The sequence below is a fragment of the Anolis sagrei genome, chromosome 5, assembly GCF_037176765.1.
Source record: "Anolis sagrei isolate rAnoSag1 chromosome 5, rAnoSag1.mat, whole genome shotgun sequence".
Classification (NCBI taxonomy): domain Eukaryota; kingdom Metazoa; phylum Chordata; class Lepidosauria; order Squamata; family Dactyloidae; genus Anolis; species Anolis sagrei.
In genome coordinates, this window is record NC_090025.1 from 5195473 (window position 1) to 5221803 (window position 26331).

At 44.0% G+C, this 26331-nt stretch overlaps 1 protein-coding gene across 1 annotated transcript in view; it reads left to right on the forward strand.

Moving 5' to 3' along the window:
* The first annotated feature begins 2900 nt into the window (after positions 1 to 2900).
* The window catches only part of CPXM1 (carboxypeptidase X, M14 family member 1), a 37702-nt gene continuing 14271 nt past the window's right edge, over positions 2901 to 26331 (forward strand). Inside the window, exons 1-7 of the mRNA XM_060779464.2 lie at positions 2901 to 3490; positions 10414 to 10512; positions 19767 to 19876; positions 20130 to 20269; positions 20677 to 20761; positions 25458 to 25608; positions 25851 to 25939. Coding sequence (XP_060635447.2) covers positions 2917 to 3490; positions 10414 to 10512; positions 19767 to 19876; positions 20130 to 20269; positions 20677 to 20761; positions 25458 to 25608; positions 25851 to 25939 — 1248 coding nt within the window. The 5' untranslated portion in view covers positions 2901 to 2916. The remainder of the gene's footprint in view (positions 3491 to 10413; positions 10513 to 19766; positions 19877 to 20129; positions 20270 to 20676; positions 20762 to 25457; positions 25609 to 25850; positions 25940 to 26331) is intronic.

Genomic DNA, 26331 nt, shown 5'->3' on the forward strand with positions numbered 1-26331 from the left:
GGGGTCCCCTTGGAATGCATACTTAAGCCATTTTTGCTTATATTTCATGGTCTCATAGGGTGATGGCTAACGCAGACATAGTCTTGAACATTAAAGGTGAGGATCTGTGTCTTTGCCATCTGTCACATCATCTAAAACTTTATGAGAGGAATCAAGATATCTTGGAAATTATTTTGCCAATGGATCTCACAGCCATTTTATTGGAATACACTTTGTTATTCAGAAAGAAGGGAAAATAAACAATATCTTAGCAGTTGCAGCCAAGTTAACAGCTGCAAGTTACCATAAATCTTGTAACACACCCACAATTCAGATGTTGAGAGGTTTCAAAGTTTAATTATAGGCAACAGTTTCTTAACTCTAAACAAGCAGACAAAGAAGACTGTTTAAGATATGGGTTGTGGGATGAAACAGATGCAAATACGGCCAATCCAGCCGATGGACCAAATGGAATATTGGCAATGTAATTTGGCTTATGTTAATTCATTGTTGCTGTTGTGTGAGCCTTAACATCATTGCCAACCTATGGTGACCCAAAGGCAAATCTATCATGGGTTTTTCTTGTTCTGAAAGGTTTGCCATTGCCTTCCTCTGAGGCTGAGAGAGTGGGACTTGCCCTAAGAACATCCAATGGGTTTCATGGTTGAACAAGGGTTGAATCCATGTCTCCAGAGATCAAACCACTATAGTGTGCTGGCTAAGTTCATTCCTAACCATTTCCGAATTTATTCCTGAATGGTTTTAACTGAATGGACATCATGTGGCACACTAGATGTTGCTGGAGTGCAATGCCCAGCATCCATAACAGTAACATTAATAGATTATTATTAATAACAACAACAACAACAACAACAGAGTTTTGGGGCACAATACTCCTAACCTTTGTTAAAAAAACAAAGTATGGATCGTCAATGTTGCAATCCCAGGTGATAGCAGAATTGAAGAGAAACAACTGGAGAAGCTGACACGATACAAGGTGTGCTGTCACACGCTGGGCCTGAAATAATGTCTGTTTACAGGACGTGCCTTTTGTATGCCCAAAGGGATGCCAGGGTGCCTCAGCTGAAAGGCCCTTTAGATTTCCCAACACAAAGTTCTATTGAGGCTCAAAATAAGTTCAACAAAGTTCTTTATTTGGGCTTAAATCTTCAAACAAATGAATTAAATGCTTTATAACCTTGGAAAACCGGTAGCTTCCTCAATCTGCTATCAAGGGCAGGCAACTGGTGGTAAACTGTTCCTTTCTTCCTTAGAGAAATCTTCTGACCCCTCCCTGGGCAATCTTTTCCTTCCTGGTGTGAGGCCCCTACTCCCGGCTCCAAGCTACTTTATGGATAGATCTGACAAGCTGAAAGGTGTCTTTTAAATCAACTCCACGAAGGCTGTAGGAACTGTCCTGTTGCCCCAGCAAAGGCTGGCTGTATTCCCCCAGCAAAAGCTGTGGAACTATTCCTTTACTCCCCCAGCTCAGCTGTGAGAAGTGAAGCCTTTGAGCAGGTGGGAAAGAGAAACCCACACGTCCTGCTATTAGGCTTCAAACAGTGAGACTGAACAAAAGTCCTCCTTTGCCTCCAAAACCCTGAAGAAAAGGGCGGGTCTAAAGACTCTAACAATGATTGCCAGGTTGCCGGCCCTATTACTGCAACTTGGGGAAGCTACCTGATTGCAAAAGGCATGGCTTAAATAAATTCATACAAACTAGCAGGGCAAGAAAAAGAAATTCAAATCTCCTGGCACTGCCACAAGGATTTAAAGATCGAACTACAAAGACTCTGGCCAGTTGTTTATTCGTTCAGTTGATTCTGACTCTTGGTAACCTCATGGACCAGCTCCCTGTTGGCCATCACCACCCCCAGCTCCTTCAAGGTCAATCCAGTCACTTCAAGGATAACATCCATCCATCTTGCCCTTGGTCGGCCCCTCTTCCTTTTTCCTTCCATTTCCCCCACCATCATTATGTTCTCCAAGCTTTCCTGTCTTCTCATGATGTGGCCAAAGTACTTCATCTTTGCCTCTAATCTCCTTCCCTCCAGTGAGCAGTTGGGCTTTTCTTCCTGAAGTATGGACTGGTTGGATCTTCTTGTGGCCCAAGGCACTCTTAGGATTTTCCTCCAGCACCGCAAATTCAAAAGCGTCTATCTCGCATCCATAGGATACTAAAGACTCTGGCACAAGTCAGTAAAGGTGGCCCCAGTGGTGATCAGCACACTGGGAGCAGTGCCTAAAGACCTTGGCCTGCACTTAAACACAATAGGCATTGACAAAATTACCATATGTCAGCTGCAAAAGGCCAAAAAGATCTGCATGCATTATTCGCCAATACATCACACAGTCCGAGACACTTGGAAAGTGTCCGACGTGTGATTCAATACAACAGCCAAGATAGTGACCTTGTTTGCACTGTAATAATCTCGTGTTTCAAATAATAATAATAATAATAATTTATTGCCCATCACTCCTTGCAGCTCAAGATACAACTGGGTTAAAACTGAGTGATAAAACACACTATTAAACTGCATAGAATACAATATACACAAAATAATAGCATGTCATAGAATCATAGAGTTGGACGAGACCATATGGGCCATCTAGTCCAGCCTCCTGCCCTGCAGGAAAATCACAATCAAAGTCACCAGCCTCGTCAATGGAGAGAAATGCTGGAAGATGCAGTCTGTAACAACATCTGGATATTTGATATGATAATTTCCTTCCTGGGTTGTCAGATGGTGGTATGAATAAATGGATTGAGTTTGAAATAATATTTTAAAAACCTAAACGAAAACAGCTGTGGCAGAAAAAGAGTAAATTGCAATAGAAAGGAGCAGACCTCCTTGCTTGCAACGTGAGCCCTTCCAAGGAAATCCGGAGCCAGCAGGGAAAGGGGGAGAAGAAATGCCATTTTCAGGACAAACAGAAATGATTGGCCCAAGCCTTGGGAGAAGTGCAAATGAGCCAATTTTTTTTTCCTGGGTCACAGCTATTCCTGATAATGCGGTACATGTATGGAAATGGCATGGAATGCAAGAGGGGAGGGATAAAGGGGCTGAAAAACCCAAGTGCAAGGAAAGGAGGCGAGAGAAGGAAGGGAGAGGCACATTGAGAGAAGGACTTGTGCTCCTCCAGCCTCCTCTGTCCAAGATGCAAGCCCTCTGGGTGGCTGTCTTTGTCCTCCTCTGCCAAGCAGCCTGGTCCCCTCCGGTCGATGGAGCCCCCCAAACAGCCAGCCCCAAAATCCGGCACAAGAAGCCCAGCAGCACTTTGGCCCCTTCCAGCCAAGGGACAGCTCAGCCCAAAGTGGCCTCCACCATCACAGCATCCACTTCCAGGATCAAGCAGGTGAAGGGCACCGCCAACCCCAGGACCAGCTCCCCAGCCAATTTCAGGACCACAACTGTGGCATCCTTTGGCCAAAAAGGCTTGGAAGAGCCCCTGACCACCAGCAGTGCCAAGAGGATGCAGCTCTCCACTGCAAAGCCAACTGACAGCAAAGGTACCCCTTTGGCACAGGAGCATCAGCTCCTACATATGTGCAACTGATTTGGGTTTTCCTAGCAATATGCACAGCATGTATTGTGAATTTTCATTATTACTAGCTGTTCCCTGCCACGTGTTGCTGTGGCCCAGTCTGTGTATATGTGTTTTGTGTGTATATACGAGTGTATATGTGTGCGTATATATTTGTGTTGGAGCCCCCAGTGGCGCAGTGGGTTAAAGCACTGAGATCGAAAGGTCGCAGGTTCGATTCCGGGGAGCGGCGTGAGCTTCCGCTGTCAGCCCTAGCTTCTGCCAACCTAGCAGTTCGAAAACATGCAAATGTGAGTAGATCAATAGGTACCGCTCCGGCGGGAAGGTAACGGCGCTCCATGCAGTCATGCCAGCCACATGACCTTGCAGGTGTCTATGGACAACGCTGGCTCTTCAGCTTAGAAATGGAGATGAGCACCACACCCGAGTCAGACATGACTGGACTTAATGTCAGGGGACTACCTTTACCTATATATTTGTGTATGTTCTATCACGCGCTGGGCCTGTAACAGCTGTACTTTTCTATAGGACGTATACTTTAAACCCAGCGGGAAGCCAGGGCGCCTCAAAGAGAGGTTCTCAGGGATTTTTCTGAAGTAATGGTCTTTAGAGTCTTTAATGATACAACAAAGTCTTTATTATGGAACAAACAACAAATCTTCAATGGTTCAAACAACACTTCAAGGCTTTCTTAGTCTAGTTCTCAATGGACTGGTACCTGACTTTAATTAACTGAACTTTCTCTGTAGGAAAAACCCTATTTAACCTCTCCCAGGCTGTTTACTATCTATGCCTCATCAGTGTAGGTCCTACTACCGATTCCAAATGCGTCTGGGTATCGAGTAGACCTACCAGCCGAGGCTTGAAAGATAGCACGCAGCTACAGAATAAACAAAAACTGATAGCAAAAATAACTTTGTAGTCAAAAGAGTCTAGTCCAATGGTCAAATGCCAAGAGTTCAATCAAGAAAGTCCAGGGATCAAGAGTCTATACCGTAGTCAAAAGCCAGTCCAAAGGTTCAAGGTTCCAGGATTCCAAGATTACAGGAGACAGGTGAGGATACTGAAAAATCCAACAGACCTGGGAGAAAAACCAGCAGCATCCACCACCAAAATACAACAGAGACTTTTCTCCCAAAAATCTGTCCCAAGGTTAGCTCCTTAAATTCAGTAACACCCAGCTGCAAACTATCCCCTGCATGTCTCCACCCTTAATTGCTTTTACCTGTAAACTGTTACTTACAAACTACTCAGCCCTTTAGAACCAAGACTTACATTAAACCTTCCATCACCAACTGCCAGGTCTACCACCACCAACCACCATCAACTATGGAACATATGACAGACATCGATCAATAGAGTTCTGTACAGTAGACTCTCAGCCCCCTTCTACACAGCCATATAATCCAGGTTATCAAAGCAGATAATCCACATTATCTACTTTGAACTGGATTACATGGGTCTAGATATTCCAGTTCAAAGCAGATAATCTGGATCTTGCATGGTCGTGTAGAAGCAACCTCAATTAACCGACACTCATGGGGATTGCTAGATGCCAGATAAATGTAGTTTCCGATTGCTTGAGGAGTCACTATTAAAATTAGGCCTAATATTATATTATATTACTATATCATACCATGACTTGATGTCAATATTAAAATACAGGAATAGAGAGAAAATAGAGACAAATAAAAGACAAACTTATCTTAATGTAGCACCACTTTACTGTATTGTGCATGCATTTTAATTTTTATTTACCTTATTATTTCTTTTTTGCCAAGAGTTCTGGTTGTTTGGGTTCCAGTTAATTAAGAGTCTACTTTATTATTCGCAGTTTTGCATGTCCCCACAAAGTCCAGAAATATTTTCCCCACAGATACATACAGGATCATACTGTATTTGAGAAAATGGGAAGGAAAACAGACACAAAGCTGATTAAGACCCAGATACGATTGTCAAGGAGGTAGAGCATAACTTTATGACAGCTGTGCAAATCTTCGTGACTAGTAAATTGTGATATGGATAACCAAATGTGCAAATGTGTGTGGTGTGTAATGCATACACAATATGCATCATAAACCAGGAGCTGCAATGCATGGCACACAATAACAGCATATGTGCAATGGGCAATGCACACTCAACTCTGCTGTCAATATAGTGAACTGAATAGAGCTATGTCCAACTTCTTCTATAGGAGAACTTTCACAAGCATAAGACACCAGCAACGGTTTTGTGGAACATCTTAGTCACAACAACAATGTGTTCCAAGATAGGCACTCTATTTCCAAAGAAATTGCCCAGACTTTATTAAACCACCTTCCTCTTTTTTGGCCAAATCTTCTGCTTCATCTTTATGCAAGGAGCCCTTTGTTGCATCCTTGGAAATATCATTGAAATACCTTTTTTTGGTGGCTTGAACCTTAAATTTATTTTTCCAGTGGGAAAAAATGGTGCAGTTTGCAGAGCTCCCGTTTCCAAGAAGCAAAAAGAAAATCTGAGCTACAATCCAAAATCCCACCATATCGCAATAGCACTACACAGCCCCCATGCAGTATGGCAACACAACTCAAAGGCTGGACGGTGTTGTGCAATATGAAGCCACAACACACACGGCATGACTCAGTTTCAGCTGCTGTCAGCAAAATATCGCTCTTCCACTGTGTCGAATGTGTGGCACATCTTATACACTAACAAAAGGCCAGTGACTCACCCATAACAGAAAGATGCATGGAAGGCAGTTACATCTGAAAGGAGAGCCAAAAATGAAAAATAAGAAAACTCTCCAGGTTGCCAAATTTTGCAAGGAAAGTCTGCTGATCAGCAAACCGAGCCAGTTTTAGACTTTTAGATTTCTTTGCAGAGAAATTAGGACACCAGTGCTATCTTTATTTTTTCCCAAAAGTGCAGGGAAACATTTATTTATGGTAGAAGAAAGATTTCCTTTGTCTAAAAAAGGAAAGAGAATTCAGGAGAAACCCATGAGAGATGTAGCATGTCTGAATGGCTGGTTGAGCATCAGATAGACTAAGTCCCCTTCTACACTTCTATATAATGCAGATTATCAAAGCAGATATTCCATGCTACCTACTTTTAACTGTTTTTTATTTTTTGTCACGTCAGGAGTGACCTGAGAAACTGCAAGTCGCTTCTGGTGTGAGAGAATTGGCCGTCTGCAAGGACGTTGCCCAGGGGACGCCCGGATGTTTTGATGTTTTATCATCCTTGAGGGAGGCTTCTCTCATGTCCCCGCATGTGGAGCTGGAGCTGATAGAGGGAGCTCATCCGCCTCTCCCCGGATTCGAACATGCGACCTGCCGGTCTTCAGTCCTGCCGGCACAGGGGTTTAACCCACTGTGCCACCGGGGGCTTTTTAACTGGATTATATGAGACTACACTGACATATAATCCAGTTCAAAGAAGATAATCTGGATTTTATGTGGCCGTGTAGTAGGGGACATAGAGTGCATCTACACTGTAGAATTAATGCAGTTTGATGCCATTTTAATTGCCATGGTTCAATGCTATGGAATCCTGGGAGTTGTAGCTGTATAAGGTCTTCAGCCTTCTCTCCCAAAGAGTACAGGTGCCCTCACCGAAGTGTAACTCCCAGAAGTGTAGAACTGTGTGTGTAGATCAACACTTTAACTCTTCTGTTCTGCATTCAGCATCCTCTTGCTGGCTCCCACGCCATGCCTGGAGATCCAAATTCACACAGTGTTGCTTTGCTTTTTGGTTCTCTGCTTAGTCCAGCGGTGGAGGGAAGCCGGCTGGCGTGGATGGAGCTGAGCCAAAGCAACACAAAGCAGCCACTGTTCCACGGATGGGGACTCCCACGTCCTGCCCCACAGCAGGTTGCTGGCCTGCTGTGAGCCGGTTTGGGTGGGGAGTGTGAATTCTGCCCAGGAAGATGCCATTTCCTCTGCCAGCATCCTGAGAGAAGATGCTACTGAAGGCTTAGAATCATAGAAAATAGAGTTGGAAGAGACCACATGGGCCATCTATTCCAACCCCCTTCTGCCATGCAGGAAAAACACAATCAAAGCACCCCCCCCCCCCAACACATGGCCACCCAGCCTCTGCTTCAAAGCGTCTAAGGAAGGAGCTTCCACCATACCCCAAAGCAGAGAGTTCCACTGCTGAACAGCTCTTCTTACAGTCAGGAAGTTCTTCCTCATGTTCAGGTGGAATCTCCTCTCCTGTCATTTGAACCCATAGCTTCATGGAGTCCTAGTCTCCAGAACAACAGAAAACAAGCCTGCTCTCTCTTCCTTTTGACAGCCTTTCACATATTTATACATGACTCTAATGTCTCCTCTCAACCTTCTCCTCTGCAGGTTAAGCAGACTCAGTTCTTTAAGACACTCCTCAGAGGGATTCATGGTCTTAAGACATTTGATCATTTTAGTTGCCCTCCTCTGGACACTTTCCAGCTTAGAGTCAATCTCTCTCTTAAACTGTGGGGCCCAGAATTGGCACAATGTGATTCCAGGTAAAGAGGTCTGACCAATGCCAAATAGAGAGGCACCATGACTTCCCTCAATCTGGACACTAGACTCCTTTGGATACAACCCAAAATCCCATTGGCTTTTCAGCTGCTGCTTCCCACTCTTGGCTCATGTTCAACTTGTTCTCCACAAAGACTCCAAGATCTTTCAAACATGGACTGTTGTCAAGTCAGGCATCACCCATCCTATATCTTTGCATTTCATTTTTTCTGCCTAAGTGAAGTATCTTACATTTGTCCTTGTTGAAATTTATTTTCTTAGTTTTGGCCAATCAGCTCTCTAAATTGTTGAGGTCATTTTGAATTCTGCTCCTGCCCTCTGGAGCATTAGCTCTCCCTCCCCATTTGGTCCCATCTGCAAACTTGATATGCATGTCCTTTAAACATTCATCCAAGTCATTAATAAAGACGTTGAAGATAACTTGGACCAGGACCGAATCCTCTTTATGGCACCCAAATAGTCACTTCTTTCCAGAATGAAGTGGAACCATTGAAGCACCCTTTGGGTTCAGTCACTTAACCAATTACAGATCCACCTATTAGTAGCATTTTCTAGACCATGTTTGGCTAGTTTGCTTGCAAAGTCATGGGGGACTTTGTGCTGTCACGTGCTGGGCCAATGACAATGTCTGTTTATAGGATGTGCTTTCTGTATGCCCAACGGGACGCCGGGGTGCCTCAGCTAAAGGGTCCCACAGGTTTCCCAACACAATGTTCTGTAGAGGCTCAGAATAAGTCCAACAAAGTTCTTTATTAAGGCTTAAATCTTCGAACAAATGAATAAAATGCCATATAATCTTGAAAAACTGGTAGCTTTCTCGATCTGCCGACAAGGGACAGGCAACTGTTGTTTGTCAAACTGGCATTGAATGTTTGTCATATATGTGTTTACTGTAATCCGCCCTGAGTCCCCTGCGGGGTGAGAAGGGCGGAATATAAGAACTGTAAATAAATAAATAAATAAACTGCTTGATAAACTGTTCCTTTCCTCTTTAGGCAAACCTTCCGACCCCTCCCTGAGCAATCTTTATTAACCCTGCTGGCGTGAGGCCCCAACTCCTGGCTCCAAGCTGCGTTATGGATAGCCCGAGTGGTCCCTTACCAGGCAATAGTTGTTGCAGATCTGCCAAGCTGGTGTCCTTTTAGTTTCTTCATGAAGGCTGTGGAACTGTAACTTTACTCTCCAGCAAAGCTGTAGAGGTTTTCCTCCCCCCCCCCCCCCCCCCCCCCACAAAAGCTGGCTGTAGGTCTATTTCTTTGACCCCGGCAGAGATGTAAGAAGCGAAGCTTTTTACAGGTGGGGTAAAGAAAAGCCCACATGTCCTGCTGTAAGGCTTCAAACTGTGAGACTGAACTAAAAGTCCCCTTTTCCCTCCAAAACCTGGGGAAAGGGGGGGATCTAAAAGCTCTAATGATGATTGATAGGTTGTTGGCCCTATGATTGCAACCTGGAGAAAGCTACCCAATTGCAAAATACAAGGCCCAAAGGAATTAAAATGAATTAACATTGCAGGAAAAGAAATTCAAGTCTCCTGGCACAGCTGTGCCAGCACAGACTTTGTCTTAAATATCATAACAAGTTACTGCTTTCTTAGGCTGGAGAATTCATGCAGTTTGGTACCACTTTAACTGCTAGAACTCAATACTATGGAATCACTGGATTGTAAGTTTTTCAACGGTTTTCGTCCTCTCTGCCAAACAATGTAGGTGCACATCTCCAAAGTACAATTTCCACAGTTCCATAGCATTGAGCCATGGCAGTTAAAGTGCATCTATTATATAGTAGATGGTGATGCTTATGATGATGATGATTTGTTTATTTATTACCCACCTCTCCTTGCAGCTATGCAATCCTGGGAGCTGTAGTTTTGCAAGGCCCTTAGCCTTCTCTGCAAGAATGCTGGTGCCTCGTCAAACTACAACTCACAGGATTCCATAGCATTGAGCTATAGATGGAACCTTAGAGCAGAAACTCATTAGATTATTTTCTAATTTCCTGTTGATCACAATTAAGAGTGCATCTACACTGTCGACCAAAAACTGTTAACTGCTTCCTCTCTTTGGTTTGTTAGCACTGTATGCCATGCTTGGATGCCCAAAGAGAGGAAGCAGTAAAAGCACTCCCAACTTGCAAATGTGCAGAGGGGAAGCATGCATTGCAGATGGGGATGCTGTTCAGTAACTAGGCATTCAAGCATGGCATCCAAAGCTAACAAGTCCGTTGCTGAACCGCATCTCCATCCACAATACGTGCTTCTCCTCCACATACTTATATATACACACTTTTTGTGGGTGTTTTGTGGTCCAGCTCCCTCTCCAATGTTTGCTCTTGCTCTACCTGCTGCAAATGTCCTGATACTTTTGTGGTTTTTGTCTCCTTCCAGCTCCGAAAAAATCCGTCCGGGTTAAAGTCATCAAGAAAAAAGTCCTGAAGAAGAAAACCAAGCCTTCCCTCCAGGAAAGGATGGCCAAAGAGGCATCAAGTATGTACTGAGCCCCCAACCCCCCCCCCCCCCCTTTCAGGAATCAGGTCAGCTGCAAATTCATCAACAGCGTCATTGCCCTGATAGGTGCCATGTCATCCATTTCTTTTTGTACTACATCATCCCATAACATTTGGTTTGTTGTTCATTCGTTCAGTCGTCTCCGACTCTTCGTGACCTCATGGACTAGCCTACGCCAGAGCTCCCTGTCAGCCGTTACCACCCCCAGCTCCTTCAAGGTCAGTCCAGTCACTTCAAGGATGCCATCCATCCATCTTGCCCTTGGTCGGCCCCTCTTCCTTTTGCCTTCCACTTTCCCCAGCATAATTGTCTTCTCTAGGCTTTCCTGTCTCCTCATGATGTGGCCAAAGTACTTCAACTTTGTCTCCAGTATCTTTCCCTCCAGTGAGCAGTCGGGCTTTATTTCCTGGAGGATGGACTGGTTGGATCTTCTCGCAGTCCAAGGCACTCTCAGCACTTTCCTCCAGCACCACAGCTCAAAAGCATCGATCTTCCTTCGCTCAGCCTTCCCTAAGGTCCAGCTCTCACATCCATAGGTTACTACAGGGAATACCATGGCTTTGACTAGGCGGATCTTGGTTGCCAGTCTGATGTCTCTACTCTTCACTATTTTATCGAGACTGGACATTGCTCTCCTCCCAAGAAGTAAGCGTCTTCTGATTTCCTGGCTACAGTCTGCATCTGCAGTCATCTTTGCACCTAGAAATACAAAGTCTGTCACGGCCTCCACGGTTTCTCCCTCTATTTTCCAGTTGTCAATCATTCTTGTTGCCATAATCTTGGTTTTTTTGACGTTTAGCTGCAACCCGGCTTTTGCGCTTTCTTCTTTCACCTTGATTAGAAGGTTCCTCAGCTCCTCCTCGCTTTCGGCCATCAGAGTGGTGTCATCTGCATATCTGAGGTTGTTAATGTTTCTTCCAGCAATTTTCACCCCAGCTTTGGGGGGGACCACAAATCACAAATCACATTTGGTTTAGGAGGTGAGAATGCGGCATGGAGGGAATCCTTTGCCAGGCACAAAGCCAATGGCAAGTAATGGCTTGAAAGTAACTGGAGCAATAATTCCCTCCGGAGTTTAGTCTGAACTTGAAAGGAGTTGTTCAAGGTGTCCACAAAATAGTTATTTCTAAATGTGCCATTGAAGTCTCCACATTAGTAGGAAACTGAGGACTGAAGAACATTTCTATTGGGTGGCAGAGTCCTTTTTTGGGAAACTACACGCTTTTCTTGCTCCTCAGCTGCACCTCTCATTGTCAGGGTGGCAGAACATACACAAAGTGCACCATGCATTGGGCATGCAGGTAGAATTACACCTAGGATGTGTCTGTAGAATAAATGCAGTTTGACCCCACTTTAACCACCATGGCTCAATGCTACGAAATCCTGGGAGGTGTAGTTTTGCAAGGTTTGCAACCTTCTCTGCCCAAGAGTGCTGGTTCCTCACCAAACTCCAACTTCCATGATTCCAAAGCATTGAGCCATGGCAGTTCAAATACATTCATGACACTCTTAGTGTAGTATTATGATGCCAACTTGGAGAGCTTCATGAAGGCATTGGAAAAAAATAGAGACCTAAGGACGCTTCATGCCTCACAGTTATAGCTCTGTGATGCCACTCCATTCTCATTGGGTGCATCTTCACTGTAGGATTAATGCAGTTCGACCCCATGACTCAATACTATGGGATAGTGGGAGCTGTAGTTTGGAGAAGTACCAGCACTCTTTTGCAGAGTAGACTAAAGACCTTGTCAAATGTCCATAACAGCATAGAATGGAGCAATGGCAATTTTTATTTATTTATTGTGTCAGGAACAACCAGACAGTTGTATTACTTTTTTAACAAAACAAACAAACAGACAAAACACAGAATTTGCAAGCTTGGTTGTTGATTAAATGTCCTTTGACCAGTATCTGGCCACTTGGAGTGCTTCTGGTGTTGCTGCAAGAAGGTCCTTCATGGTGCATGTGGCTGGGCTCAGGTCGCATTGCAGCAGGTGGTCAGTGGTTTGCTCTTCTCCACACTCGTGGTGTCAAATTGCATTACATTGAGAGTGTAGATCAGTGTTCTGGAACGACTGTTCCAGGGGCTCCAATTTTGTGCTTTGCACTGAGTGTTTGTTCATAGTCCTAAGTTGCAGGGACTTTGCAGATAGATGGCTCCTTTGGCTGCAATCATAGGGCAAGCTACTTGTCTATTATAGTTAGGATCCCTGGTCCCGCCCCTCTCTGGGTTTTTTGGAGGGAAGGGGCCATTTTTCAGTTAGTCTCAGCAAAGGAAGTCAATGCAGAGGATGTATACAGACGTCCTCCTGTGCAAAGGCTTCGTCCCTTAAGACTTTCCGGGGGAGAACAGTCTTGAGAGCCTCTGAAGATTCCCAAAGGTTCCGGGGAAACAGCCTTACAGTCCTGAGGAATTCCACAGGGGAATAACAGCTCTAACCATCAAAGCAGCTAAGTGATTACAAGCCTTTTGATAGGTTCACTCGGCATTGAGACGCAGTTCAGCCCGGTAGTGAATCCACATCAATAAGGTTTAAGTTCACAGCAGCCTGGGAGGAGCTAGAAAGGGGAATTTTCCTTTAAACAAGGTTTTTTGAAGATAGTGCCTGTTCCCTGTGAACAAGATAGCAAGAGTCAAGAGACTGTTAAGAAAGCTTTACAATTCCTGTTTGTTCATCAATAAAAGACTGTTATATTTAAGCTCAAGCCTCATAAAGACTGATTAATAAGGGAAATTTCTCTAAAGGCTTCTTTTCGGGGGCCCTGGCTTCCCGCTGGATACAAGCCATACATCCTCTCTTGAAGGCACTTCATTTCAGGTCCAGCGGCGATAGAACAATCACAATTCCTACCTGCTGAAGTCCAAAACACCTGTAGGGCTGAAGTTTGCTCATGCCTGATGTAGATGAACCCCCATGTCCTTTCGTCCTCAAGGATTGTGGATTTGAAGTACATACTGGGCACCAATTCAAGAGGCTCTTAGTGCTGTGAATTTCCACCTGGACCTCTTTCTTTCTTACACTGCTGCATTTGGCTTGTGTGAATTGTGCCTTTCTCTGTCCACCCCTCGCCCCCATTTCCAACCGGTCAGCAGGAGACCTTTTGGCCTGATGGAGGGCACAAGGAGGAGTTGTCCTGCCAACTTCGGGTCTGGCAACAGTGCCAGGAGCACAAGCAAACACAACCCTCCGAGTGCCCCGTTAAACCTTAAAAGCCCGGAGAGAAATAACAAGCCACCGCTTTCCAAGAATAACCCAAGGAAGTTCGAGGAAAGCCTTCCAGGAGCTTGGAAATGTAAAGCTCCCTTTGTGTTAAAAAAAAAAAAAAGAGGACAAGGAGAGCATCGCAATATTAACCTGTCTTAATGCAAAGTCTGTTTTTGCACAGAGGTACACAGAAGGGGGGCAGGAGGGCAAAGGAGGGCAATTGAGTTTGAGACCTCGAAAAAGTCTATTTGGGTTGGGCTGTAACTTCCATGGTTCTCCATCTAGCACAGTGGTTCTCAACCTGGGGTCCCCAGATGTTTTTGGCCTTCAACTCCCAGAAATCCTAACAGCTGGTAAACTGGCTGGGATTTCTGGGAGTTGTAACATCTGGGGACCCCAGGTTGAGAACCACTGATCTAGCACATCAAACAATGGACTTTTTCCAAAATTGTGGTGCCGTATGAACCCCATATTTGCAATCTTTTAAAAGCTCATGTGTGTGTGTGTGTGTGTGTGTGGTGAAGATGAAAACAAAGAGGTTGTTCAAGTTAGTGTTGTATTCTCTGTCCACTCAAATTGTTCACGTTGTCATTTATTTATTTGTTTCTTATCTTCCTGTTTCCCTCATATACCTTCTCTCTCCCTTTTCTTTCTTTCTTTTCTTCCTTCTTCCCTTGCTTTTCCTCATATACCTTCCTCCCCTTTCTTTCTCACTTTTCCTTTCGCTTCCCTTCTCGTTCTCTCTTCCCTCCCTTCCTTTGTCCCTCCTTTCTCTTTTCTTTTCCTTCCTTCCCCTTATACCACTTCCCCTTTTCTTTCTCTTCCCTCCTTCCTTCCTTTTTCTTTCTTCTCGTACTTCCTTCTTTCTTCATTTCTTTCCCTTCTTCTTCTCCTTCCCTCCTTCCTTTCATACATGTGTCACCTGTCAGCAGCAAAGTAACTTCACTCCCTTTCTTTCCCAGTGAGGGCCACTTCACCTAGCACAGAGGGCCACTTCACCTAGCAACAACCAATTCTTCACCTAGCCATAGCCAATCCACTTTGTCCTCCTTTGTTTCCCTCCTCACTGGGCCTGAAATGGTTAGTTCTTTCAGTTCACATCCCTCAATTATTTTAAGTTAGATAACGAAAGATCTGTGTGCTAAATTTGCTCCAGATCCGTCAAGCCACAAAGTTGCCTTTGGGATACAAACAAACAAACAAACCTACTTACATACATACATACTTTGACTTTTATTGAGATAGATTTGTTTATTTAGTGTATTTATACCCCATTCTTTGGCCATAAAGGCTCTCACGTCAACTCATGCCATGTGCCTTCTTGTCCTCTCCAATTTAGGGTGACCTTATCCCAGGCTTCTTCAGTGAGTTTTTTCTTGCCTTCTTCTGAGGCTGAGAGGATATGACCCTCTCGGTTTTCATGGCTGAGCCTTGGTTTCCCAATCCAACAACCAAATTCATGCACCTGGCTGGCTCTCACATCAAGCTAGCGCTGCAATGGGGACACAATTAAGCACACTTGACAGATCTTTTCCTGTTGCTCCTTACTTGGCCATCATTTACACATCTAAGTCACATCTATGACCCTATCACTCTTTTTTTTCACAATGCTTCTGTGCTGTGAAAGCAATAATGCAAAGTCAAGGTGTCTGCAGAACACACGGGATGGTGGCCCATTGAAGTTGGCTCCCTAAGCAGTGTGGAACATTTGGGCACAGAAGAACTTTTCTTGGCATCAGAGCTATGGCGACCAATGCAGGACAAAGCTCTGGAAATATTTATTTAATTGTACAGATTGGAAAAACACAAGAGCATGTTCCCACAGCTCACACATACAAAAAAATTTAGAGTTGGAAGGGGCCTCAAATGTCATCTAGTCCAACGGCCTTGTTGTTGTTGTTCATTCGTTTAGTCGTCTCCGACTCTTCGTGACCTCATGGACCAGCCCACGCCAGAGCTCCCTGTCGGCCGTCACCACCCCCAACTCCTTCAAGGTCAGTCCAGTCACTTCAAGGATGCCATCCATCCATTTTGCCCTTGGTCGGCCCCTCTTCCTTTTGCCTTCCACTTTCCCCAGCACAATTGTCTTCTCTAGGCTTTGCTGTCTCCTCATGATGTGGCCAAAGTACTTCAACTTTGTCTCTAGTCTCCTTCCCTCCAGTGAGCAGTCGGGCTTTATTTCCTGGAGGATGGACTGGTTGGATCTTCTCGCAGTCCAAGGCACTCTCAGCACTTTCCTCCAACACCACAGCTCAAAAGCATCGATCTTCCTTCGCTCAGCCTTCCCTAAGGTCCAGCTCTCACATCCAGTCCAACGGCCTATTATGTAGGAATACAAAACCCTAGGACACCCCCAAGGATGACCATCCAACCCCTTCACTGAAGACCTTCAAAGAAGGAGAAACAACAGCACTCCGAGCCAGTTTATTTCACCATCTTGCAGTGAAGAAGCGCTTGAATCTCATTTCTTGTAATCTGAGAAGCTGCTTCCACTTTATTCCCCAAATGTTCTGCAAGATTCCTCTCACATCTGTTGTGCGGGAAAGGATTAGGAGGCCCCCAAAGAGACGTCTTTCCACCAGCTTCATCTCAGAAGTGTGGTTGAACTTCTCATGCCTTTCTTTGCCCAGGATTCCTCCTTTTGGAGCCCTGACTCAGACGAGACTCATGAGACAAAACAGTTGTGCGGTTTCCACATACTATAACAATTGAAAACACACACATAAGGGTTTGCAGTTCAAGTCTCTTTTACTTTCCTTATAGAGTATTGTTGCTGTTAACTACAGCCAATTTTGACTTGTGGTGACGCCATGAATGAGGGACCTCCAAGTCACCCTGTTATTAACAGTCCTGTTCAGGTCTTGCAATGGGAAATAGTGATGGATTTCCTCATCGAGTCCCATTCATCTGGAAAGTGGTCCACTTTTCAAATCGCCTTCTATCTTTCCAAGCATTATTCTCTTTTCTAGTGAGTTCTGTCTTCTCATAATAAAGTTTGAGCATTCCTTGTCTGAAATGCTTGGGATGAGAAATGTTTCATATTTTGGATATCATTGTTATTATTTGGATTTTGTAATATTTGCATCTATCTTCCATCTTCCTAGATGCAAATATTACAAAATCCAAATAATAACAATGAAAGGAAGAGAGATGCTTTGGAACTGTGGTGTTGGAGGAAAGTGCTGAGAGTGCCTTGGACCGCGAGAAGATCCAACCAGTCCATCCTCCAGGAAAGAAAGCCCGACTGCTCATTGGAGGGAAGGAGACTAGAGACAAAGTTGAAGTCCTTTGGCCACATCTTGAGAAGAAAGGTTAGAGAAGACAATGATGCTGAGGAAAATGGAAGAAAAAGAAAGAGGGGCCAACCAAGGGCAAGATGGATGGATGGCATCCTTGAAGTGACTGGCTTGACCTTGAAGGAGCTGGGGGTGGTGACAGCCGACAGGAAGCTCTGAGATGGGCTGGTCCATGAGGTCACGAAGAGTCGGAAAAGACTGAATAAATGAACAACAACAACAATATCTGCATATACATTATGAGATATCTTGATGTAGTCTATTGTGCAACATATGTTTGCAATATGATATCTAGGGCCTCTTGCTTTCCTGACCTCAGCTTGGACATCTGGCTTCTTTATCAGCAAAATCTTTATTCAAAACAAACATTATGCACATGTAAATTCAATGGCCAGGTCAGGTAAGCTTTGCATAAGTAAACAAAAACATTTTGAATCTTCTAGTGAAAACATCTGGGTTGTTTAGAGTGCTGCAAAGTTTTTCATGATCTATTTAGTTCAGATGCTTGAAGCAGCTTTATTGGTAAGCCATCTGGTCTTGGTGATCTATATCTCCAAACGCAACTTCAATTTCTGAAATTATATGTATGTCTTCAAATGGTTATCCTTTGAATCAGTCTATCATCTTCTCATTTATTTTATACTAGCTGTTCCCTGCCACGTGTTGATGTGGCCCAGTCTGTATATATGTGTTTTGTGTGTGTATATATATATGTGTGTGTGTGCGTGTGTGTGTATATAAATTTGTGTATATATGTGTGCTGACATATATGTGTGTGTGTGTGCATTATTGTGTGTGTATATATATGTGTGCATATATTTGTGTATTTGTGTGTTTATATGTGTGCATGCATATTGTGTATATGTGTGTGCTTGTCTATATGCATATTTGTGTGTATATATGTATGTATGTGGATATGTATATGTATGTGCATGTGGATATGTATATATGTATGTGTGCATGTATATGTGCATGTGTATAAGTATATATGTGTGTGTGTTTGTGCATACATATACGTGTGTGTGTGTGTGAATGTGTGCATATGTAAATGAGTGTATGTGTATATGTATATATGGTGTATTTTGGGGGTTTTAAGTTTGTTCTACTGGGGTTTTGTGTGTGTGTGTGTGTTTATGGGTGATGGACACTCATTGGTCTGATAAGTGTCTTGTGTCCAAATTTCATGTCAATTTGTCCAGTGGTTTTTGAGTTATGTTAATCCCACAAACGAACATTACATTTTTATTTATATAGATAGTTCTTCAGTCTGTTGTTCCCATTCACTTTTTCCTACTTGGTTATGAACTCTATTCCCATTCTGGAAATAGAACATCCCTACTCTGGATTTAAACTTCTCCTTGATTTCTTGGATCTTGTGGGAAAGATCTCTTGTTCTTCCTTTCTTGTCCCTATTTCTATGCATTATAGTTGTTCTCTTTGTCCCTGCAGACAAGTTGTGTTTAGGACTCTGACCTTATTCCTCTCACATTACAACTTGTAATTAATTTAATTCAGGATTGAAAAAGGATCTGCAGTTGGGAACCCATCAGGAGAGCAACTCTTCCTGATCTAAATCCACTGCCAAACTATTTCCTTTCTTTAAAAAGGATTGCTCAGTAAGGAAGACCTCGTATCTAGTTGTGGTCAGAGTTTGCAAAACTTTATTTAGGGGAATGTGGGATTCTGGGGATTGTCATTCCCAAAAGGAACTTTTCCAAGCTCTGGGCTGGTATTATGAGAGAGAAAACAGCTGTAAGCCTGAAGATATCTTTATATGTTTTTGCATTGAACGTTGGTGCCATCATATATATGCCGTATGCCAAGCCTTAAGGAGAGAATACATTCTCTGAATAGAGCCTGTTGTGTCGTGTATTTGGTTTTAAAGCATCGGGGTTGCCAGCTTTTTAATTGCCAAGGGCTTCTGTGCCTTTAAAAGCAGCCTGACACACTATAATTTTCCTGGCATGGGAGAGCTGAGAAGCCAAAACCCTCCTTGGCTAAATTACTGTATCTATTGAGCTTTTAAACATCCAGGAGGACTGGAGCCATTGGAAGCTTTGCTCTCAACCACAGAAATTCAATCCAGCCAATTTTTGTGCACTCTTTTCAGCTGACTAATATTCTTTTTCACCGTAGAACAGCTTTCTATGTACCGCTGGCAAAATCGGACTACAATCATGGAAGATTGCAGGCCCTTGGGAGTTATAGTCCAAAAGCATAGCTATATTCCGCTCTCCATGTCTGTGGGTTTATCTTCTGCAGATTTGATTATTTGTGTTTGTTTAATATGGCCTTCTCTAGAAATTTCTAGGTCCTTTGACATGACACTATGCTTTGAAGAGACCCCAAGGGCCATGCAGAAAAACACAATTAAAGCACCCCTGACAGATGGCCATCCAGCCTCTGCTTCAATATGGATGAGAAGATATTAGTAAAGAATCTCCACTGTAGAATGAATGCAGCTTGGTACCACTATAGTGGCTCAATGCTATGGAAGTTGTAGGTTCACAAGCCCTTTAGCCTTCTCTGCCAGAGTTCTGGTGCCTCACCAAACTGCAGCTCCCATGTTTCCATAGCATTGAGCCATGGTGGTTAAAGTGGTGTCAGACTGCATTCGTTCTGCAGTGTAGACACGGATCAGCTAACCCAAGGAAGAATGGAGAGAATTTGAGTGCTCTATTGGGTTCGTTTTGCTGTCTATCCCACTTACCCATTGTCTTCTTTAATCCAGAATGTCCTCCACTTGGACTGGAGTCTCTGAGGGTTCGGGATTCACAGCTGCGTGCCTCCAGCTCCAAGCGAGAGGGACTCGGTCCCCACCGCGGACGTCTCAACATCCAGGTGAAGCTGGTTGCAGTCATGATATTGCATTCCAGGGGTGCATCTACAGTGTAGAATTAGTGCATTTTGGCCCCCTGCTTAAATTGCCATGGCTCAATGCTATGGGACCCTGGGAGTTGTCATTTTGCAAGGTTCATAGCCTTCTGCTGGTGCCTCACCAAACTACAACTCCTGGGATTGCATAGCTTCGAGCCATGATAGCCAAAGCTCAATTGCACTGACTCCCTCCTCCTGTCGTTTTGCTTTTCTCCAGTCTGGCATCCATGATGACGATTTGTACGATGGAGGCTGGTGTGCTGGACACAAGGACAAAAAGCAATGGCTGGAGATTGATGCCAAGCGACTGACACGCTTCACCGGCATCATCACACAAGGGCTGAACTCCATCTGGACGTAAGTGCCAGGACGTAAATGACTCCCAATGGGGAATCCACTCTGGGTTTTAGTCATAACTTTAAAGGGTCTATCTAATAGGGGTATTTTGTCTCTTGGGTTAACTACCTTGTTCAAATCCCCCCTGAATCAATTGCTAAGTGATTTCACCTAACCATGAAATGCGGGTCCAGTGCCTGGCGTACTTCACTACTCCCAAAAGGCCAGATCAAAACACCAACTTGGTTTGAAGGCAAGAGACAGAAGTTTTCTTCATCTCTGTCCATTTGTATTTAATTATGAGGGGGGTCAATTTCTCGATAACAAAATCTTGCTAATGAAATCGCACAATAGGATAACCAGAAGTTGGAAATGAAGATGCACAGTGTCAAAATTCCCAATTGTTCAAACTTTCTTTCTTCCACCAGGTACAGCTGGGTAACCTCATACAAGGTCCAGTTCAGCAACGACACCCATCGCTGGCTGCCTTGCAAGAACGGGAGTGAAGAAGTGGTGAGTCCATGGGACACTTCAGGCATAAACATTACAATTCCCTTGCAGCCATATGCTAGATCAGGCCTGGGCAAACTTGGGCAAACTCCAGATGTTTTGGACTTCAACTCTGACAATTCCTAACAGCCGGTAGGAGTTTTTTTTAAGTTTGTAGTTTTCCCACTTTCACAAGGGTCCTTCGTCCCTAACCCGCATTGAATGTGGAAGGTTAATAGTAATAATAAATAATAATAAACTTTATTTATACCCCACCACCATCTCCCCAATGGGGACTCAGGGAGGCTTACATGAGGCCAAACCCAAACAACAAATTACGGCAAATAAAACCGAAAATGCAAACCGAAAACTCAGACAATAAACAACATCATAATTACATAAAACATGTGAATGCATAGCAATATAAAATTACAATAAACACAATCACAGTGACCATTCTATAATAGTATAGAATTGCTGTTAAATACAGTGATTCCTTTTCATGGGTGTTATGTTCCAGGACCATCCGCAATAAGTGAAATTTTCTACAACAAATCCTGCTCCAGAGGGCAGGAGCAGGATTCAAAACAATCTTGACAGATTAGACAGATGGGCCAAAACTAACAAAATGAAGTTCAACAGTGACAAATGCAAGAGACTCCACTTAGGCAGGAAAAACGAAATGCAAAGATACAAAATGGGGGATGATGACGCCTGGCTCGAGAGCAGTACGTGTGAAAAAGATCTTGGAGTCCTCGTGGACAGCAAGTTAAACATGAGCCAACAATGTGATGTGGCGGCAAAAAAAGCCAATGGGATTTTGGCCTGCATCAATAGGAGCATAGTGTCTAGATCCAGGGAAGTTATGCTACCCCTCTATTCCGCTTTGGTTAGACCACACCTGGAATATTGTGTCCAATACTGGGCACCGCAATTCAAGAGAGATATTGACAAGCTGGAATGTGTCCAGAGGAGGGAGACAAAAAGATCAAGAACAAACCCTATGAGGAGCGGCTTAAGGAGCTGGGCATATTTAGCCTGAAGAAGAGAAGGCTGAGAGGAGATATGATAGCCATGTATAAATATGTGAGAGGAAGCCACAGGGAGGAGGGAGCAAGCTTGTTTTCTGCTTCCCTGGAGACTAGGACGCAATGGAAGAATGGCTTCAAACTACAAGAAAGGAGATTCCATCTGAACATGAGGAAGGACTTCCTGACTGTGAGAGCCGTTCAGCAGTGGAACTCTCTGCCCCGGAGTGTGGTGGAGGCTCCTTCTTTGGAAGCTTTTAAACAGAGGCTGGATGGCCATTTGTCAGGGGTGATTTGAATGCAATATTCCTGCTTCTTGGCAGAATGGGGTTGGACTGGATGGCCCAGGAGGTCTCTTCCAACTCTTTGATTCTATGATTCTAAGTGAAATTCCGTGAAGTAGGGATACCCCCGCCCCTTTCCTCCCACTTTACCTTCCCTTTCCTCCTCCTCGTCGCCACCTGGTCCTCTTGCCGCCGCTTGGGCCTTGCAACGCCTCCTCAATCATGGGGCCCAAGTGGCAGCTAAAGGCCAAGGCTGCAACGAGGAGGAGGAAGAGGAAGGTTAAGAGGGTGAGGAGAGAAGAAGAGCCACCCTTGAAGGGAAGAAGAAGCTTCGGCAAGAGGCCCAGGTGGCAACAAGGTGCCTCTCTCTCTCTCTTTCACTCAGTGTTCTCTTTCACTCGCGAAACAACGAGTCTGCGATAAGCGAACCATGAAGTAGCGAGGGACCACTGTATTACCTTCATTTCCAACTAAGATATCCTCTAGCATTACTTCAACAAGATTCTGAGAGTCCAGGGTTCAAATCCCCAAACAGCAACAGAAACCCTTGGTCACCTCCTTTCATCTTAGAGAAATGCAACTCTTGCTCCCAAAAGATTCAAAAAGGGTCACTACATATTGGAAATGACTTCCAAGCATACAACAACAGCAATTTTGACATTTCTTGGAAGCTGTGGGTATAGAAACTTGCTCAAAATGTGTTTGCAATTAAAGTTGACATTCTCACAACCCCAGATTCTGGTGTACACTCTATAAATGGCCAATCTTATATAATCTAAACAACTATTACATTGGGAGCCAGAATTTAAAAAACATAGCATCCTTCCATTCCTCTTTCCCACTTAACCGGGCTGCTTTTCCTCCCTTAATAATAATATAAAAAACCACAAGAATATTGCAGTTAAGGTGGATCTTGGCACTTTGAGGATAGGATCAGCAACCCAACGTGCCGTAGTGCTGTGCCAAGCCAACCAAAGAGAAATCAACAACTGCCATGCCATTCCTGCCAAGGGAAATTCATTGCCTGCTGCCACTCAAAAGATCTGATTTCCTTTCCCCTGTATTATCCTTAATAGCCCTGGGAGAAAATATGGGTTCTTGCCATGCCCATCCTGGCAAACAATCCTTTTGCATCCTTACTTTATGTCGGAGAGCTAAATTTGACCCATTGCAAAGGGCCCTGTGAATCATAATTATTATAATCATCATAAATTTATTACCAACCTCTCCCCACCGCTCAAGGCAGGATACAATTTATTGTCAAAGGCTTTCATGGCCGGAATCACTGGGTTGTTGTAGGTTTTTTTGGGCTATATGGCCATGGTCTAGAGGCATTTTCTCCTGATGTTTTGCCTGCATCTATGGCAAGCATCCTCAGAGGTAGTGAGGTCTGTTGGAACTGGGAAAAAGGGTTTATATATCTGTGGAATGTCTGCTGGAGCTAGGTGTGAATGTTTCAACTGACCACCTTGATTGGCATTTGATAGCCTGGCAGTGCCTGGAACAAAACTTTGTTGAGAGGTGATTAGATGTCCTTGTTTGTTTCCTCTCTGTTGTTGTGCTGTTGTAATTTTAGAGTTTATTTAATACTGGTAGCCAGATTTTGTTCATTTTCATGGTTTTCTCCTTTCTGTTGAAATTGTCCACATGCTTGTGGATTTCAATGGCTTCGCTGTGTAGTCTGCCTGCATCTATGGCAAGCATCCTCAGAGGTAGTGAGGTCTGTTGGAACTAGGAAGAAGGGGTTTATAAATACATTTTGGTTTATATATACATTTTGGTTGTGAGAGTGGTTCACCATTTCTGTGTTCTCAAATAATATGCTGTGTCCAGGTTGGTTCATCAGGTGCTCTGCTATGGCTGATTTCTCTGTTTGAAGTAGTCTGCAGTGCCTTCCATGTTCCTTGATGCGTGTCTAGGCAATGCTGCTGCATTTGGTGGTCCCTATGTAGACTTGTCCACAGCTGCATGCTACATGGTAGACTCCTGCAGAAGTGAGAGGATCCCTCTTGTCCTTTGCTGAACGGAGCACTTGTTGGATTTTCTTGGTGGGTCTGGAGATAGTTTGTATGTTGTGTTTCGTCATCACCAAACGCAGCGTTGCCCAAACACGAATCAAGGAACATGAAAGGCACTGCAGACTACTGGGGGGGGGGGGCGCTCAGGGTGGCTTACAGCTGGCAACGATTTGATGCCCCTATATACACATAATAAAACATAATAATTACATATAAATAAAACATTAAATCAATTCAATTTAAAACTGTTTAAAACATTACAACCTGGTGGCCTAATCTAAGCCAAATTCTGTGACCAGAGTCTCTATCAGAAACGTGTCCATAGTCCATTTCTGTCACGTTGCCAGGGCTCTGCCTTATTTAGGTAGAGATGAACCAAACTCCCAGTTTTATCAAACAGTTTAATTAAAACAGCACTTACCTGCTGGCTCTTTCAATAGACCAAAATATAAAACATAAAGATAGCACTCAGCAGCAAAATAAACAAAAACTGATAGCAAAAGCTACACCATAGTCAAAGGGTACAGTCAAGTGCCGAGAGTTCAATAAACAAAGTCCAGGGATCAAGAGTCTATGTAGTCAAAAGCCAGTCCAAAGGTCCAAGGTTCCAGGATTCCAAGATTACAGGAGACAGGTCAGGATACTGAAAATCCAACAGACCTGGGGGGCAAACCAGCAGCATCCACCACCAAAAATATAACAGTACTTTTCTCCCCAAGATCAATCCCAAGGCTAACTCCTTATATCCAGAAACATCCAGCTGCAACCTATCTCTTGCATACCTCCACCCTTAATTGCTTTCACCCATGAATTCTTACTTACAGATTACACAACCCTTTAGAACCAAGACTTACATTTACCTTTCCATCACCAACTGTCAGGTCTGCCACCATCAATCACCATCAACTATGGGACATGATACATGACATTTGCTATAGCGAATTGTCATCATTACCATTGTCATTGTCAGCGTGTTACCTAGGCACACAACCACGTTTTTAACTTATTTCTGTAGGAAAGGAGAGATGTGGATAACCTAATTTTGCTGAGGAGCAAATTCCACAGGTGGGGGGCCACCACCGAGAAGGCCCTGACCCTTGTCCCCGCCAAGCGCGTTTGTGACAGGCGGGGCTAAGAGCAGGGCCTCCCCAGAAGATCCTAAACTCTGAGGTGGGATGTAGAGGGAGATACATTCAGACAGGTATTCCCACAATAATCCTGCAAGTTAGGTCAAACTGAGAGCCTCACCCAGTTAGTTTCACAATGTGTTGGAAACTGGAACTGGGATCTCCTAGCCCAAAATCATAACCATTACATCGCAGAATTGGACTTGATTTTTATATACTCCTTGGCTTGCTTTGGTATGATTTCTTCTCTTCTCTTGTTACAGGTATTCCCTGGAAATAAGGACCCGGAGACTCCAGTCCTCAACCCGTTCCCTGTCCCAGTGGTGGCTCGCTACCTTCGCATCAACCCTCAAACCTGGTTTGAGAATGGGACCATCTGCCTAAGGATGGAGGTCCTGGGCTGCACTGTGCCAGGTGGGCCCTTGGAGCAAAGCCTTGGCTCAAACTGAACAGGGACTTTACACACAGGCTGTCCCCGAGTTACAAACATCTGACTTGCAAGCAACTCCTAGTTAAGAACAGAGACGAGACAACAGAAGTAAAAGAAATCTACCCCTCAAAAGGGAAATAATGAAATAGTTATTATCTTGGGGAAAAGAGGTCTCCACTGAAGCTTTATCCCCAATCCTTGTCACATTTTTCTCTCTTCTTTCCAGACCCAAACAACATCTATTTGTGGAATAACTTGCCAGTTACCAATGATAAACTGGATTTTAGACATCACAACTACAAAGACATGAGGAAGGTGCGTGACTTTGTGCAGGTTTTGAAAAGAGGCAAGGAAGTCCCCAAATTCCACCGAATTTTCCTTGACTGCGTCTACATTGTAGGCACAATGCATTTTGACCCTAATCTGCCATAGCTCAGTGGTATAGAATCAGGGGAATTGTAGTTTCACAAGACCTTTAGCCTTCTTTGTCAGAGTATTTGTGCCCCACCAAACTACAACTCCCAGGATTTGATAGTATGTGCTACAACAGTTAAAGGAGCATCCATCTGCACTAATTTGACAGTATTGTCCCTTTCTTCTTCTGGGATGCAACAACAGAAGTTTACTTCTAATGTTAGGTTAGAATCTGAAATTTAGCCACTGAGACCCCATCTACACTCCCATAGTATCTGGTTTCTGACTCCAGA